Source organism: Eumetopias jubatus, unplaced genomic scaffold (genome assembly GCF_037043125.1).
Source record: "Eumetopias jubatus isolate StellerSeaLion01/CBP00866 unplaced genomic scaffold, mEumJub1_p1.0 scaffold_4, whole genome shotgun sequence".
In the NCBI taxonomy this organism is placed as follows: domain Eukaryota; kingdom Metazoa; phylum Chordata; class Mammalia; order Carnivora; family Otariidae; genus Eumetopias; species Eumetopias jubatus.
The window spans coordinates 11,369,264-11,388,216 of record NW_028274810.1 but is presented as its reverse complement, the minus strand read 5'-3'; the positions used below and the strand labels follow the sequence as shown (position 1 = coordinate 11,388,216).

Sequence of the window (18,953 nt, the reverse complement as noted above, 5' to 3'; positions counted from 1 at the left end):
CCTAGTTTCTAGAACAGTGCTGGGCACATAGACTAGGTACTCAATATATGTTTGTTAAATGAGTAAATGACATAAATAAGTACAAGTGTGATACGTACTAAGAAGTGGTAGAGGATGCTGTGGGAGCCTTTACCAGGAAACCTAAGCTAGTACAAAGTGATCTGGGCAAGGCTTTCTGAGTGTATTTGTCAGCATAAGCCTGACTAAAACATACATAGTCTAGGAAATTAGTTTTTCTTTCGTGTAACAGCCTGAAGTAAATGTTCCAGGTTGAAGTGAGCATTCTTGGTGGGCAGGTGGCTCTGCTCTTACAGAATCATTCAGAGACAGTTCTTTCCATCTTACTGCTCTGTCATCCCTTGAGCATTGTTTCATGGTGGAAGCTGGGTCTCCATGGGTTTCTGCTGGTGGAGATGAAAAGGAACACAAAAAGCTAACCCACACATCACTCTGTCTGTTGGTGAGAGGGGCTGGTGAACATAGCCATGTGCCTGAGGTGAAGGAGAGAGTAGATTTTGATCCAAACCAACAGCCTATACCACACTGAGAAAAGTGAGGTTTAAATGGAGACTGACAGGATAAGTAGAAGTTAGAAAAAGAGAAGCCTGGGAGGGGACAGTGAAGTTCAGAGAGGGAGGGACTGTTCTGTGTGAGGGAACTAGGATGGGAGAAATAAGGCCTACTGTAGGAACCCAGAGAAATTTAGTGCTACCGGAAATTGAGAGATTTCGGACTTTATCTCAAGGTTTTAAGCAGGAGACAGATAAGCATTTTTTAAAAGCTTCAGTTGTCAGATAAAGCATGAGTTGGGAGAAGGGAGTTTAAAAAGGGGGCTTGAGAGTACCATTTGAGGGAAAGCAAGTTAGGCTGTTGAAATAGTCCAGGACTGGGCGCCTGGGTGGCTCAGTTGGTTGGGCGACTGCCTTCGGCTCAGGTCATGATCCTGGAGTCCCTGGATCGAGTCCCGCATTGGGCTCCCTGCTCAGTGAGGAGCCTGCTTCTCCCTCTAACCCTACCCCCCTCATGTACTCTCTCTCTCTCTCATTCTCGCTCTCTCAAATAAATAAATCTTAAAAAAGAGATTGTTAAAAAAAAAAAAAAAGAAATAGTCCAGGATTGTCAGCAGGGGTGGAGAAAAATGGGTGGAGTGGAGAGATAGATGGTGTTGTGGTGAAGGAGTTTTCTTCCCAAAACTACTCCTTGCTTTATTTTTACAGAATGTGTTTTCTTATTTACCTACTTTAATGATGTGAATATTTTTTATATATCAGTGTGCTGGAGAGAAGATGTATATCTGTGTACACATCAGCTGAGGACAAGTGCCAGAGGAAGCAATCAATCTACAGTACTGATTTTAGGTTATTTGGTCACCAATTGTTAAATTGTATCAAAGAGGCAAAGATGATGCTAAGCGAAAGCAGTAGGAATTTATTATTGATGTGGAAGGTGGAAGCTACCTGAAGAGTAAGGGCAAAACACTGACAGATGATTACCTTGGTTGTCATAACCAACTGTTCCATTCATAGTTATAATATTTGAATCATTTGTAGTAATATTACCTACCTATAGTGCCCATAATGTGGGGCACTCTGTAAATGTTTGATAGATGTGACCACGGCAGGGAGTGGGGGGAAGCCTTTAATTTGATTGTTTTTGAAAGCCTTAGGTTCTAGCAAGACTCAGTTTTCTTTAGCAATATGTGCAAGTACTAGTAACCTTTTGCCTGTTAGTCCTAGTTCCCGATTAATGCAGTGGCCAAATTTGTCAGTATGTTTAGATAGTTAAATCCTTGGAAAGTCAGGTTTGAAATGAAAAGACTAGTTTATTACTAGAGTCAAGAGGTGCAACATTTTCAGGAAGTCAGAAGTAACTTTTAATTTATTGGGAGCTGCTCTCCTGCTCTTTGAGAATATTTTTAACAGAGTCTGATACATAGTAAGTTTTCCACAGATGTTAATTCTGTTCCATATTTTTGTTTGGGAGGCCTCACCCTAGAAAGAAAATTGCTTCCCCACTTTGCAGAGGCAGGTTTTATGGAACATAGTATCTTTATCTTATGTCTAGAAATGGCTGCTTTTAGCTGAATTTCAGGGTGTCGTGTAGATAAGAGTGTTGATTTTTCTTTTTTAAAAATTTTATTTATTATTAGAGAACGCGAGCAGCGGGGAGGGGCAAATGGAGAGGGAGAAGCAGACTGCCCACTGAGCAGGGAGCCTGACATGGGGCTCAATCCTAGGACCTTGAGATCATGACCTGGGGGCAGATGCTTAACCAAATGAGCCACCCAGGTGCCCCAAGAGTGTTGATTTTTCCAGGCAGTTTTGATTTTGTATTTTCTTCTCACCTTGTGCTGGTTGAGGTCAGGATGAGTCTCAGCCATACTGGCATGAAACTGATTTAAGTACCACACACCCTTACTGTGGGGAAGGCCAGTGAAATTCTGGGTTTTTCTTTCCCTGTGGGTGGACTTAAAAGTTTGTCTTACTGAATAAGAATTGCATTCGTTTATGTACTTAAACTTAGAGAAAAATTCCTAGAACTTGTGCATTTTGCAGTGCTCACTGTGAAGATTTGATGGGGTGAAAAGTTGTCCATAACATTACTCTGGTAAATGCAATATTTTAATGGGTGTCTAGTTATGAACATACTTTTAAAAATTTGATATTATACTTCATGAATTCTTTTCAGTATTATTACTTTAAGCTTTCACATTCTTAGATATAGCTACAAACTGCAAATTTTGCATTCAATTCTTTTATCAAATACTTTTAGGCACATAAAGGTTGTGCTCCTGTTTCTTGATAGATTGTTAAAATTAGTAGCTGAACAGATATGCAATGGAAAACAAATTTCAAAAATTTGCTTCCTTTCATTGTTCAAAAATTGGCTCAGTTTTATGATAGATGAGAAGTATTTTTGCATATATTTTAATAGGTAAATTTTGTAAAGGTACTACGTGGTTTCACATTTTTATTTTTAATTTGTTACTATGTCAGTGATATAGGCAGAACAAGAGGACTTGTAAATTTGTAGCCTTGGACTTAAATTGCACTGACTTTAGCTTTTAATTTACACTTTTTTCTCTTCAGGGTTCACATAAATTATGGAAACTCTTGTTTAAAGTAAATCCAGACCACATCTTAGAAATTGAAGGCTGGGAATTTGTTCTTCGTTCCAGCTGTCTAGTCCAGTGCAGATGGTTTTTAGTTGCATTCAGGCCCAAAGAAATGTACACATTGCTTTTTTATGTTCTGTAACATCCTTTGTCACACTTCCTTCCTTTCCTGTTGTGTGTGTTTATTCTCTTATGACTAATAAAATTATACTATGTGTAGTATAGGAGACTCCCCCTACGTCTCAGAGACTGCACAGGTAAAAGGAGGGACATTTGAAAATCCTGCAGTTTGAGTGGTAGGGAGTAGATATGAGCTTGGTAGGCAGGGGTCAAAAACATCCAACAAATACTGCGTGTCTGAATATTGCCAGAGTCTCTGTGGTAGTTCCTGGTGATAAGCAAAGAACAAGACAGATATGGTGCCTATCATGGAACTTACACTGTAGCTGGAAATGTGAGTAACATTAAATAAATAATTTTGAGTTGTAAGAGAGGAACGAAATGCTCTGGGAGTGCGGGGTGGGGGGTGGTTGGTGGTAGTTGTGGGGAGTGTGTGTGTGTGTGTGTGTGTGTGTGTGTGTGTGTGTGTGTGAATGAATGGTTTTCCCAGAAGAAAATCTTCAACACATCAGAGGGCCTTCCAAGAACTGAAAAGGGCAGTATGGCTGGAATGGAGGAATCAAGGTGGGGAGATTTTGGAAGACAACAACCAGATTTTTGGAGAGCTTTTTAAGGCAGATTGAGGATTTTGGATTTTATCCACAAAGCAATGGAAAACCCTGGAGGCGGGGGGGGGGGGGGGGGGGGGGGAGGAAGGTGGTTAAGAAAGAAAGAGCAGTCATCTGATTTGCATAGTTTAAAAACAAAGATCCCCAGAGTGCATTCAAGATTAGTTGGAGGCTACTGGCTCTTTGAACTAGATTGGTCCCAATGGCTGATTTTGAAATATACTTAGGAGGTAGAATCGGTAAGATTTGGTTATAGATTAGAGGTGGAGTAGTAAGGGAGGAGGAGAAGTCAGGGTAATAATGCTAAATGAATTCCAGGCACTGAGCACTTTACATATATTAAATAATTTAATTCTCAGAATAACCCCATGAGGTAGGTATTATTATCACCAGTTTATAGATGAGGAAACTGAGACTCACTGCCTCTTTGGGTTTTGGCTTGAGATGTTGGGTATATATGGTGGTGTCATAATTGAGATGGAAGACTAGGGGTGGGGTGGAGGCTCATAAGTTTAATTTTGGACGTGTTAAATTTGAGATGTCAGCAAGGTATCCAAATTGCAGTGTGGAGTTGTTATTTGGAAATAGGAATTTGGAGTTCAGGAGAGAGAAGTCTGGGATAGAAATAAAGATTTGAGAATCTTTTGCAGATGACTAATCCTGGGAAGGTAGTTATTGGGAAGGGGGAAAGTATGGATAAGAGAAGATGAATTAATATAGAGCCCCCAGGCATCTGAGGGTTATGTGGTTGAGAAGGGAGAAGATAAATAGGAAATGGCTTGTATGCTACTTCAGTTGTTTGAACTTTTTTCTGAAAATATTAGCTTTGGGAGTCTTGGGGTTTATTGAGCTTGAGGTGTTTATGGGATATTCCAGGACAGAAAGCTGGGCTGTTCTACCCCCTTTCTCCATATTTTTCTAAGAGTAACTTCCTGTAGTTCTTCAGAAGATCCTCTCAATAGGCTCTCATCATCTTGATTACTTTCTTCTGGTCATTTTATCAGTGGTCCTCTTTACAATGTAGTGGACAGAGCTAGACACTATTAAAATAGTTAACTGAGCAGAGTAGATAGCCTTCACTTTGTCCAGCACATTCTGGACACTATTTCTATGAACGTAGTTTAAGATTGAATTAGCTTTTGGTGGTGGTGTGGGGGGGAGCATTATTACATAATGTTTCTCTTACCAGCTGAAAGTGTTTCTCAAATACACGTGCTCCTGCTAAACCTTGTATTTCTTATCCTTGTGCTTTGTGCTGGTTATACTTTGGACTACGTAGGATTCTATATTTGTGTTAAATTTCATCTGCTTGATTTGTCTTGTAGTTTCTACCCTAGTGTGGTCTTTTTGGACCTGTTACTTAGCAATATATTGAGTATCCTGCCCAAATGATTCCTCTGTAAATTTTATAAGTGTGCCATCTATGTCTAAATTTAAATAATTGATCAAAAAGCTCATCAGGGCGGGAGTGAACACAGAGCTGTGGAATGAGCTCTGGGGCCAAAGAGCCTGGGTTTGAATTCCAGTGCTGCTACTTAATAGCTGTGCTATTTTGGGCAAGTTACTTTAACCACTCTGTATCTTAGTTTCCTCATCTGTAAAGTGGAAATAATGATAGTATCTTTTCCAAAGAGTTATGGTGACAAATTTTAAATGAGTAATGCATGTGAAGTGCTTAGACGACTACTTGACACATAGTAAGTGATCAATTATCTAAGCTATTACTATTATGGTTATTATTTTATTAACTGTCATAGACGTTCATGCTCTTTTAACAATATTACCTACTGTTGCTGAGTCTCAAAGAGTGATTAAGGGTGTGTGATTAGACCAAAAAGTTGATCCTTCTGTAGTAGGAAACGTGTTTTGGAAAATGTATAAAATAAAACCCCAGCCAGATAGGTATATTTTACTTGCGGTTTTTCTAAACTAAAAGTTCTCTGATTTGTTAGTCGAGGGGTTGTGTAAAATTGAGGGTCTAATTCTTCCTCTCTCTCGATGTAGGTATGGCATCACAGCTGCAGGTGTTTTCCCCCCCATCAGTGTCGTCGAGTGCCTTCTGCAGTGCAAAGAAACTGAAAATAGAGCCCTCTGGCTGGGATGTTTCTGGACAGAGCAGCAACGACAAATACTATACCCACAGCAAAACCCTCCCAGCCACACAAGGGCAAGCCAACTCCTCTCACCAGGTAGCAAATTTCAACATCCCTGCTTACGACCAGGGCCTCCTCCTCCCAGCTCCTGCAGTGGAGCATATTGTTGTAACAGCTGCTGATAGCTCGGCCAGTGCTGCCCCATCAACCTTCCAAAGCAGCCAGACCCTGACTCACAGAAACAACGTTTCTTTGCTTGAGCCCTACCAAAAATGTGGATTGAAAAGAAAAAGTGAGGAAGTTGACAGCAACGGTAGCGTGCAAATCATAGAAGAACATCCCCCTCTCATGCTGCAAAACAGGACTGTGGTGGGTGCTGCTGCCACAACCACCACTGTGACCACAAAGAGTAGCAGTTCCAGCGGAGAAGGGGATTACCAGCTGGTCCAGCATGAGATCCTTTGCTCTATGACCAATAGCTATGAAGTGTTGGAGTTCCTAGGCCGGGGAACGTTTGGACAGGTGGCTAAGTGCTGGAAGCGGAGCACTAAGGAAATCGTGGCTATTAAAATCTTGAAGAACCACCCCTCCTATGCCAGACAGGGACAGATTGAAGTGAGCATACTTTCTCGCCTAAGCAGTGAAAATGCTGATGAGTATAATTTTGTCCGTTCTTATGAGTGCTTTCAGCATAAGAATCACACCTGCCTTGTGTTTGAGATGCTGGAGCAGAACTTGTATGATTTTCTAAAGCAGAACAAGTTTAGCCCACTGCCACTCAAGTACATCAGACCAATCTTGCAGCAGGTGGCCACAGCCCTGATGAAGCTCAAGAGCCTTGGTCTGATTCACGCTGACCTTAAGCCTGAAAACATAATGCTGGTCGATCCAGTGCGCCAACCCTACCGAGTGAAGGTCATTGACTTTGGTTCTGCTAGTCACGTTTCCAAAGCTGTGTGCTCAACCTACTTACAGTCACGTTACTACAGGCAAGTGACAAATGCTAAAAAGCATATCTTAGACTAGAGATCTGTCTTTATATTTAACATATATTACATAGAGCTACATATGGAAAAACAATGAATTTATTTACAGATTCCAAGGTAGAATAGGATAATACGTTTTACTTTATTCCTTGTCTGGCATTCCTATATGTAACATTATTTTATTTCTGAAGTTTTTATTTAACACTAGAAAAATTAATGCAGTTCGATTCTGAAGCTTGTTCCTAGTTGAATTATACTAGCATCTGGTTCCTTCTTTAGTACCATTATGCCTAATTTTCCATTTTAAAGAGTCTTTACAAATATAAAGATGTTTACTTATTTGTAATGAATTTGGGCATATGCTGCTACTTTTTCCAAGTTCCTTTCTTGGCAGGTAAAATGCTTTGGGAATAATTCCAGGTTTAACTCTAGCAACATTTCATTCTTTGACGTTTTCTTTCTTTTGTAATAGAATTAGATTTGATGATTGCTAAGAGCTCTTCCTGTTTTAACATCTCCATAATAGTTCTAACTTATTCAGTTATGACCTTATTTGGTTATCCTAGAATGTCCTTGACCCAAGTGCCTTATATTTTAGTGATTTATATTTCCAGATTGATACTTCTAACAAAGCTACATTTTTAATATATAATAATTACTGGGATAGTTCTTAAATGCTGGTATATTACAATGTTGTCTGCTATAACCAAGGAGATTTACTGAGAGAAAAGGGGCAAGTCTTCTTAAATGAGCTTTTATTGTTCAATACCTCATTTATTTACTTGTCTAGTTACTAATTTTAAGGAATCTGATACTTAATTTTAATGATCATTAAATACAAATTGTCCACTCACCCAATCAAGAAGTGAAACAATAAACAAAAAAAATAGGTAATCCACAGTACGTGTTTATCAGGAGATATGTCTAATCTGTCAAAAGCCTCTCTTAAATTTTGAGTAAATAGAAAGTTTGAGCTTAGAATTTTATATTATGTGTGAAAATAATAGAAGGATATTTTAACCTGTACAAGGCTCACATAATATGCCATCTACGTATTTTTTCTAATTGTGTAAAATCTGCCTAACATGAAGTTTACCATTTTAACCATTTTTAAATGTACTATTCAGTGTCATTAAGTACATTCACAGTGTTGTATAACCATCGCCACTGTTTCTAAATTTTTTTCATCACCCAAAACAGAAGCTCTGTAACCATTAAGCAATAACTCTACCTTTCCCCCTACCCCTGGTAACTTCTGTTTGACTTTGTGTTGCTATGAATTTGCCTATTCTAGATACTGCGCCTAAGTGGAGTTATGCAATATTTGTCCCTTTGTGTCTGGCTTATTTCACTTAGCATAATGTTTTCAAGATTAATCCATAGTGTAAAATGTATCAGAATTTCATTCCTTTTCATGACTAAATAATATTCCAGTGCATGTATGTGCTACATTTTGTTTATCCGTTCCCTTGGGTTTCCACATTTTTGGCTATTATGAATAATGCTGCAAAGAACATTAGTGTTCAAGAGTTTAAGTCCCTGTTTTCAGTTCTTTTGGGTATATAGCTAAAAGTGGAATTGCTGGATCATATGGTAATTCTATGTTTAACTTTTTGAGGAACCACCAAATTGTTTTCCACTAGCAGTGCACGAGGATTCCAGTTTCTCCACCTTCTCATCAACACTTGTTTTTGTTTTTTTGAGGTTGGGGGGACAATAGCCATCCTTCTGTGTGTGAAATGGTATTCATGGGGTTTTATTTGCATTTTGCTAATGATTAGTGATGTTGAACATCTTTTCATTTGTTAGACATCTGTGTATCTTTGGAGAAATGTCTGTTCAAATCTTTTGTCCATTTTTGAATTGGATTTTTTTTTTGTGGAGTTGTAAGAGTTCTTTATATATTCTAGGTATTAATCCCTCTGCAGATAGATGATTTGCAAATATATCTTTAATTCCATGGGGTTGCCTTTTCACTTTGTCAATGGTATTTGCACAAAAGTTTTGAATTTTAATGAAGTTCAATGTTTTTTTTTGTTGCTTTTGCTTTTGGTGTTAACATGTAAGAAATCATTGTCAAACCAATGTCATGAAACTTTTTCTGCTTTGCTTTCTTATAAGAGTTCTATAGTTTTTAGCTCTTATTTAAAAGAACATAAGAAATATAGACATAGATAGCTCTTGTATTTGGATCTTTGGTCTATTTTTAAGTTAATTTTTATATATGGTGTAAGGTAGCAGTCCAGTTTCATTCATTTGCCTGTGGATATTGTTTTCCTAGAACCATTTGCTTAAAAGACTATCTTTTCTCTGTTGAAAGGTCTTGACATTGTCATAATTCATTGACCACAAATACAAGGGTTTATTTCTTGGCTCTCTCTTCTATTCCATTGGTCTATATGTCTGTCTTTATGCCAGTACCACACTGTCTTGATTACTTGTAGCTTGGTAGTAAGTTTTAAAATCAAGAAGTGTGAGATTCTAGCTTTATTCTCTTTCAAGATTGTTTTGGCTATTTAGAGTCCCTTTAGATTCTGTATGAATTTTAGGATTGATTTTTTATTTCTGTAAAAAACATTGGTTTTTGAAGAGATTGCACTCAATCTGTAAATCATTTTAGGTAGTAATGACATCTTCTCAACATTACGTCTTCCAATCCACTCTTCTCTATTTTTATCTTTTCCTTTTATAGTTTTGTGAAATTCTGATTATTTCTTACTTGAGTGAGATGGAGTAAAGAGATTCCTATAGCCTTGGTTTCTCGTTTCACGCTGCTCTAGGCAGTTTGGCTAATTTTGAGAATCTTACCTCCATTTAGTTATTCACAACTTGGAAGATTTAGGTTCCAATTAGTTTTTCTTTTAGTATTCTCCTTTGAGCAATCCCACCACCACCCACTCAGGTATATATACAGAAACACTCTACAGGTGCACTTAAGAGCTCAGTTCTGCATCTCGTTTGGAGCATTGGGGAGGTAGGAGGGAGGGCACTGCTGAGGGGTGTGGAGGCTGATCAGCTCTTGCTTCTTGATCTCTTCTCTAGTCAGTGCCTGCAGGTGTTCTTTAACTATTTGCCTTGTCTTGTGGTAACGGAAGCAATGTTAAGATTGAAAAAGCGATAGAAATAACAATTATTTTGTGAAATAATTTTGATGGAATTTTCTCTTAAAGGGTAAAGGAGATTTGGGGGGTAAATAGTTCTGGCTGCTTAGCTATCTCTAATAAGTAATTCATTTGAATAATTTTCAGTGTTAGGTTGCTGATCTTTGCCCCTTTCCCTTTCCCTATCCTTTTGATGTATTTTTTTTAAGTTTTTTTTTTTTTTAATTTATTTGAGAGAGAGAGAGCATGAGTAGTGGGGAGAGAGAGAAGCAGACTCCCTGCTGAGCAGGAAGCCCAGCGTGGGGCTTGATCCCAGGACGAAGGCAGATGCTTAACTGACTGAGCCACCCAGGTGCCCCTTGATTCTTTTTTTTTTTTTTTTTAAGATTTTATTTATTTGAGAGAGAGGGAGAGCACATAGGGAGAGTGAGAGGGAGAAGCAAACTCCCTGCTCAGCAGAGAGCCCGGCATGGGGCTTGATCCCAGGACACTGAGATCATGACCTAAACCAAAGGCAGACGCTTAACTGACTGAGCTACCCAGGCACCCTATCCTTTTGATTTAATTTAAGATGTCATTTGAGTAATTCAATTATGTTTTGTTTTTATAGGAAATAAGATTTTCAGATTTTTAAGTCCATTGGTAATTACTCTTCAACAAATCATCCTGCAAATCCATTGCATTTAAATCATCCTGCAAATCCATTGCATTTAGTTCTTGACTAGAGGAGTAATTGTGAATGGAGCTCAGTTTACCCCTTAAAAACAGGAGTTCTTCCTGCGTATTACTGAGTAATTACTATGCATACTGAAGTTCAACGTCCAGGGCTTGACTACATTTAGGATTTTTTTTTCATTTAGGATTTAACATGAGTATTCTCTTGTGTCACAGTAATACTTGATAATGAACCTCAGGCCAATGGAATAGCAGCTCAGGCATTCCTTCTTTACCATTAGTTTTATCCACAGTGGTCCTCTTTGTGTTGCTTTTAGAGTCTGTTAAATCCTCACCCTGGTGTCTTTCAGAAAACATCTGTGAAAGCCAGACTTCCCCTTACCTTCCTTTTTAGTTTACATTGCTTCATCCTCTTGATAACATGCCAAAATATTATCAGTTGACATAAATTTTTGCCACCATACTGTCTCTGTTGGCTATGGGCATGGCTAAATGCCTTAGGCAGTGGAAAAAATATACTTTATTTCCTGGCCACCATAAATGTAGATGTAGACTACTTCCAAAGAAGTTGCTGTCTTTGGGGTTTGAGTTTAGGCACAAGGGTTTGCCATGCTTACAAGCTCAGTGCTTTTCCATTCTGAACAAACTAGCTGGCTTTATTAAAGTTAAGAACACTATATTTGTTATGTATGGAAGGACAAGGGCTAGAGAAGGAAAGCATATTTTCAGTTTATCCTAGACAAATAAACATACTATAGTTTCACCTAAGCCACAGATGCAGGAAGTTAGGCTTTATGTAACATCTCTGATCTGGTAAGTTTGATGCCTCTGAGATGGACAGGAAGAAAGAAGAGTGTTCATGACATTGAGCAGAGATTAATTTGTGCTGTTAAGTGATTCTAACTGCAGCTTGTTCCACGTTCTAATGAAATAATGCTTTATGACATTGGAGGAATTGTTTAGTTTAAAGAGATTTGAAGTTGGAAAATCAAAAGGCAAGGATAGCTATTTCTGCTACCTGGTTGTAGTCATTAGAGCCTGTTTAGTATTTGTTCATTAAGGATGGGATGTATTTTCAAAGAGGGGACCCACTATGTCCAAAGTACAATTAATGCCATTTTCCTACAAAAGTGAATACTGCCAGTTTGTTTTTCCCCCTCTTCCCTGTGCTTCTGTAGGTCATCTTTTTTAAATGTCCAGTTAGAATGTCAAAGCTGGAAAGGGACCTAGAAGAGTAATTAACCTCCCTCAGCCTCCTATACAGATGAAGTAGAAGCAGAATTTTAGTGTTGAGAGTTTATATTGAGGGATTGAGAAATAATGGAGGCCAAGGGGAAAGATGATATAGTAATGAAGATAGTACCAAGAATTATATTCTGAATTTAGAGTTTAAAACATTCAGTCTTTAGAGATGAACCTGCTTTAAATGTTCTGTTCTGTTCAGTAAAAGAAAATAACCTCAGTCTTTTTGCTTCTGAGAGTTTAGGTCAGTCAGCATTTCTAGTTTCTGATGATAGTGAAAAGCCCTCAATAGACTGAGCAACCTTATTTTATTTTTACTTTCATTGTTTTTTTTTCCTCCTTTGATGCCTTTTTGTATGGTAGATGTAGTAGAGTTACTGTTTTAAGTGCGTTCTTGCTGGAAATCCTTATCTGCTTTTGTTACTCCAGAAGCAGAGTGAGACCAAATGGAAAAACTGGTTCCAGCCAGTCTTTAGGGTTTTTTTTTTTTTTTTTTTTGTCTAATGGGGCTTGGGGGCTGGAATTAGTGTTTTTCTTAATTTCTCTGAAACTTTAAGCTTTGGAAGCCTAACAATTATCACATATTATTGCTACCTTTTTAAAGAAGTAAATTATTGGGTGGCCTGCCCCTCCCTATGACCTACCTTTGGATTTTAAAATGTCTTCCTGGTATAGTGGGAATGGCAAAATCAATCTGTTGCTCTTCAGTTGATGCTTAGGAATGTTCTAAGCCCAGTTTTTATTTTGGCACAAAGCCATTTGCACTCTCCCTGCCAGCTATTTTTGGCACTGTCATGAACTTGGAAATTAATGATTCTGCTCACTGAAAGTAAAAATTTTGTCCCTTTTCAATTTTAGAAAAGCTTTTATGTTTCTGGATACTCTTATGCTCTAGTTTATTAATGCTGTTAAACTTGTGCCATCTTAAAAACATGCTGCAGTGGTTGGGATTTAATTAAACTCTGAAACTCCATCAGTAATATGTGGCTCTAGCCACCTGCAACAGGAATATCCCTTTTGAAGTTTGTTTCTTTGGCTAACAAAACCACAGTTCACATCAATTAGTATAAAAACTGGTAATATTAGTCCTTCCACTGATAGCTGTCAAATAGTGAAAGTCTCAGCAGGCCTGGATCATTCTTCTGCTATTTCTGTACTAGGACCAGGAAAGCCTTTAGATCCTATAAAGTCCTCTAATTTACCTTATTTTCTAAGGGCTACTTACCTACTTAGAAAATTACTTGGGGGAGGATGTTCTTATTTAGAGAAAAATCTTTATACAGTCCCTACTCAATCCTACCTGTCCCAGAGCAACAGTGTGCACATAATACATCGAAGTTGGACAAACCTAGGCACTCCACGAGGGGGGACAGCCCATTAGAGGGCTCCTTGTGAAGAGAAATCTGCCGAGGGGTCTGGATCTGGTGTGTCCTTACAGATTCCAATTCTGTGACTTGTAAGAAGGAAGGAAATTGTCTGGAGATGATGATAAAATGTTTACAAGCTCAGCCCTTAGATCCAGATTGCTTGCGCTCCATCATTCAGTAATTGTGTGGCCTTGGGTAAGTTACTTAACTTCTCATCTGTAAAATGGAAGGGATACTTATTACATAGCAGCTAAGATACCATTGATTAGAAGATGAAACATTTATGTACCAATAAGAAAGTAAAATCACTGCCATTAAGCTAAAAAATTACATCATCATTTGCAAGAATCTTCTTGATTTTAGAGATGTTAAAATATGAAAAAAAGCAACCATGCATCTTAGAAGTGATGACTTGGGGCGCCTGGGTGGCTCAGTCGGTTAAGCGTCCGACTCTTGATCTCAGCTCAGGTCTTGATCTCAGGGTTGTGAGTTCGAGCCCTGCACTGGGCTCCATGCAGGGCATGGAGTCTACTTAAAAAAAAAAAAAGAATTGATGACTTAGCAGTAATATCTACTTCCGTAGGATTGTTGTAAGTGGTAAGTGACCACATTTGTAAAGAACTTAGAACCGTGCGTGGCACAGAGTAAGCGCACTATATAAATGTCATCTTTTATTATTATCGATATTAGTAATGCCTATTATTATTTATCTTCCCCCTTTTAAACCGATTTAGCTCATAATTTTAGTCATGGTTTGAAAAATGCCATGTACCACCATGCCAAATAGATTTATATAGGTGGATATATACAACTTCTACTTGTTTGGAGACAGTACGGTACAACTCTGGGACCAGATTGCCAGGGTTCAAATTCTAACCCTTCAACTTATTAACTGTGATTTTGGGCAAATTACTTACTCTGTTTACCTCAGTTTCCTCTATAAGTGGGGATAATAATTTTACCTTGGATATGTTTTTATATATATATATATATGTATATATATATAATATAGCTTTTAGTTTGTGGTATTATCTTAGTCTTCTCTTTAAGGCCCCCTAGGGTTAGGTTTCTCACTTGGAACATTAATGGAAGTGAGTATTTCTATAGTGCTTTCGACCACTGTATCTCTAGGAAGGCATTTCTGTTACCAAGGGGTACTTATTGATCAGGTCATTTAATTGATTTTTCTATAATTAAAAAGGTGCTAAGAATAAAAAGAATAAATTTGTGATCCCTTATCTGTGATTTCAAAATTCAGATTTCAAAATTAAAGAACTTTTTCTAAGTTTGGTGTAAGCTCATTTATTGGCAAAATCTATCTTGAACCAGTGTAAGGCTATTTAAAGTATTTAGCCAATAGTATAACCGTTCATTTGTTTCGTTGTGGAAATATTAATGTGTCTGATTATGGGGTGCTTCCCTAAACTCCATCGGGATTACTATGCAATATGTAGTTTTATGCGTGGTGATACCTTTCTGAAATTGAAAAAAATTTTCAATTCCAAAACACATATGGCCCCAAATGATGGATTTTATATCAAAGATAGTTTTCAGTTTCTTTAATCAATATGTACCGTGAGCTAATACTAAAACAGGATTTAGACAATAGTTAATTTTCCTGAATAACGTTTGTTTTTTAATTTGATATTTTTGTTTTTGCTAGAGCCCCTGAAATTATTCTTGGATTACCATTTTGTGAAGCTATTGATATGTGGTCATTGGGCTGTGTGATAGCTGAGCTGTTCCTGGGATGGCCTCTTTACCCTGGTGCTTCAGAATATGATCAGGTAAGAGTATATATTGGGATGGAAATAGAATGCAAGTATTTACTAGTGAAATAGATTCTAGAGGAAGAGAAGTACTTACTAGTGAAGTATTTAGATATTAGGGGAAAAGTCCAATTAGAAAGGATTTTTTTTAAAGACTAGAATTTTCTCTACTTGTTTCTTAGTCTGATATTATGTTTGCAATTTAACAATTTAAAAAGGTTTTTATTTCATATTACCTTAGATTGGTACTTTTCCAGATCTGTCATGATTTATTAGAGACTGGCTTTGGTTAACAAATGTGTCTTGTGAGTTTTTAAGATACGAAAGTAAAGAAGGATGAGGAGTTGGAATTTTAAGAGTGAACTTTGTCTCATTCAGAACTGTTACTTCCTCTTATACACGACATACACTGAAATAAGTTACTCTCTGCATACTGAAACACATTGGGCCCTGGAAGCTGTGATGTATACTGGGTTTCTGTAAAATAGGATTTAGGAGGGAAATCATATGAGTTGAGAAGTATTGTATAGAAGATGATCTATGTCTCAAAACAGAGAAGCTTTACAGGATATGCTACAGTTTCCCAAGGAGCTGGTCCTGAGGGAAAAGGTTTTGCCATGGACATAAATTGTGAATTCTTATTTCTTGTTCTTAAAAAAAAAAAAAATGGTTCTAATCACTATGCTGTAATCTCTTTAAGGGCATAGACTGTTTGATTCCACTAGTGTATCCTCAGCTCCTGACATTATGTCTGACACAGAGTAGGTACATGAGGATATTTTGTTTTTTGTTTTTAAAGAAATAAATGGTTATCTGGAATTATTAAAAGGAAAAAAGAGTAAACAGTATTTTCCCCTATTCAACTTAGAATTTTGATTCCTTGATCCATTTTAGATCCACCTTCCAAAAATTTGACTCTTTGGGCATGTCTTTGATTGAAACAAAACATGAGTTGCTCATGTGATAAGTAACTGGTCACCTTGAGCTTTGTAATTTAGCCTTTCTTCTACCTCGTGAGAGAGAAGCCAGCTTTCGTATTTTACAATGACAAAAAAGTGTGAGGGAGATTAAATGATGCAAAAACACAGTTGGTTGAACTAAGCCACTGATTCTCCTTTTTGGGTCATAGACCCTTTTGAGAATCTGATGAAAGAGGGGTATGGATCTTTTCAGAAAAATTGATGTACAGTATTCTGAGTACAAATTTAGGGGATTCATGGATCCCTAATTAAGAAACCTTGCTCTGAGCAGTTACAGGCCCCCAAGTGCCATTCCTAGGCCAACCTTCAACCTTTGTAAACAGATTGGTATTGTAAATTTCCCTAGGAAGTGGAAACAAATGAAATTAGGTTTAGAAGCTAAGGTACAACTGGGGTTTTTTAAAATAAAGAAATGATCTGATAGTTTTGAGAGAATTTTGCCTAGTACATAGATGTGAAACTGTGGGTGGTAGGAGGAAATCGTTTTTCCCATGCTGAATAAATAGGATACTGCTGTTGTAGAGCAGGATTGGGGATAGGTTATCTTGGTGCATCTCTGGTTATACACAAAGATTTCTGTTGCAGGATCTCTGTTCTTATAGTCAAGTTTCTTTAAAACAACTTAAATTGAGATATAATTCGTATACCATACAATTCAGCCATTTAAAGTGTACAACTCCATGATTTTTAGTATGTTCACAGGGCTGTAAACCATCACCATGGTCAGTTTTAAAACATGTTCATCTCTCTGTAATGAAACCCTGTACCTCATTAGCAGTCAGTGCCCATTCTCCCCAGCCCCGACTTCCCCCACCCCTGGCAACCACTAATCTACTTTCTCTCTCTATAGATTTGCCTATTGTAGTTTATCATATTTATCACATACCATGTGTGGTTTTTGGGGCAACTGGGTGGCTCAGTCATTAAGCGTCTGCCTTCGGCTCAGGTCATGATCCCAGGGTCCTGGGATGGAGCCCCGCATTGGGTTCCCTGCTCGGCAGGGGGGCTGCTTCTCCCTCTCCCTCTGCCTCTTCCACTGCTCGTGCTCTCCTGCTCTCACTTTCTGTCAAATAAATAAATAAAATCTTAAAAAAAAAAATAATGTATGGTTTTCTGTGATGGGCTTCTTTTACTTAGCATGTTTCTCATCCATGCTGTAACCTATATCAGAACGTCATTACTTTTTATGGCTGAATAATGTTCCATTGTATATATGTATACCACATTTTGTTTGTCCATTCATGTGTTGATGGACACTGAGTTATCTTTTGGCTATTGTGAAAAATGGTGCTATGAACATTGGCATACAAGTGTTTACGTTCCTGTTTTCAATTTTTGGGGGTATACAGCTAGAGGTAGAATTGCTGGGTCATATGGTAATTTTATGTTTAAACAAACTTTTTCACAGCGGTCACACTGTTTTACATTCCTACCAGCAATACATAAGAGTTGCAATTTCTCTACATCCTTGCCAACATTAGTTATTTTCTTTTTTACTTTTCTTCTTTTTTACTTTTCTTCTTTTTTTAAAACATAGCCGCCATCCTTATGGATGTGAAGTGATAATCTCATTGTGATTTTGATTTCCAGTCCTCTAACAATTAGTGATGTTGGGCATTGTTTTATGTGCTTACTGGATATCTGTGTATCTTCTTTAGAAAAGTCTACTCAAGGGGTGCCTGGGTGGCTCAGTCGGTTGAGTGTCCGACTCTTGATTTTGGCTCAGATCATGATCTTGAGGTCGTGAGATCAAGCCCGAGTCGGGTTCTGTGCTCAGTGGGAAATCTGCTTAAGATTCTCCCTCTCCCTCTCCCCCTCCCCCTCTCCCCCTCCCCCTGCACACATGAATCTACCCCCCCTCCCGCAAAATAAGTCAGTCAGTCTTTAGAGAAGTCTGTTCAAGTCCATTGCCCATTTTTGAATTGGGTTGTTTGTTGTTGAGTTACAGGAGTTTATACATTCTCGTTATTAATCCCTTATTAGGTACATAATTTGCAAAAACTTTCTCCCATTCCTTGGGGTTGCCTTTTCACTGTGTTGATAGCATTGTTTGCACAAAAGTTTTTAATTTTGATGAAGTCCAATTTGTTTGTTTTTCCTTTTGTTTCTTATACTTGTGGTATCATATGCAAGAAATTATTACCAAATCCGAAGTCATGAAGCATTTCTGCTATGTTTTCTTCTAAGATTTTTATAGTTTTATCTCTTGCAGTTAGGTCTTTGAGCCATTTTAAGTTGATTTTTCTACATAGAATAAAGCAAGGGTTCAATTTCATTATTTTGCATGCAAATATTCAGTTTTTCCAACACCATTTGCTCTAAGACCGTTCTTTCCCTACCTTTCTTAGCATCCTTATCAAAAATCAATTGACCATAAATACAGTGATTTATTTGTGGACTGTAAATTCTGTTCCATTGATTTATATATCTATCTTTATGCAAGTATCCCACTGTTTTGATTACTGTAGCGTTATGGTTAGTTTTGAAACCAGGAAGTGTGAGTCCTCTTTGGTCTTTTTCAAGATTGTTTTGGCTATTCAAGGGCCCTTAAGATTCCATATGAATTTTAGGGTGGGTTTTTTTTTTTTTAATTTTCTGCAAAATAATTACTGGTTGTTTTGTTTAAATAGTTGAGTGCATTGAATATTGTCTTCCAATCCCATAAATGTGACCAAATTTTTTAGGTTTTCTCTTTAGCAACATTTTGTAATTTTCAGAGTACAGGTTTTACATTTCTCTTATTAAATTCATTTCTAAGTATTCTATTTTTTGATGCTGTGGTGAATGGAATTATTTTCTTAATTTTATTTTCAGATTGTTCATTGATAATGTATAGAAATACAATGAGTTTTGTAATTGATCTTTTATTCTGCAACCCTTTTGAGCTCTTTTTATAG

At 37.5% G+C, this 18,953-nt stretch overlaps 1 protein-coding gene across 5 annotated transcripts in view; it reads left to right on the top strand.

Moving 5' to 3' along the window:
- The window catches only part of HIPK1 (homeodomain interacting protein kinase 1), a 48,868-nt gene that overhangs the window by 4,439 nt on the left and 25,476 nt on the right, over positions 1-18,953 (top strand). For 2 of the 5 annotated variants that reach the window (XM_028102075.2, XM_088022324.1), the window contains exons 2-3: positions 5,848-6,925; positions 14,971-15,094. In XM_028102075.2, coding sequence (XP_027957876.1) covers positions 5,850-6,925; positions 14,971-15,094 — 1,200 coding nt within the window. In that variant the 5' untranslated portion in view covers positions 5,848-5,849. Of the gene's footprint in view, positions 1-3,327; positions 3,570-5,847; positions 6,926-13,201; positions 13,503-14,970; positions 15,095-18,953 lie in introns of those variants that run through there. The other 3 variants (XM_028102074.2, XM_028102073.2, XM_028102076.2) reach the window with 3 other exon arrangements.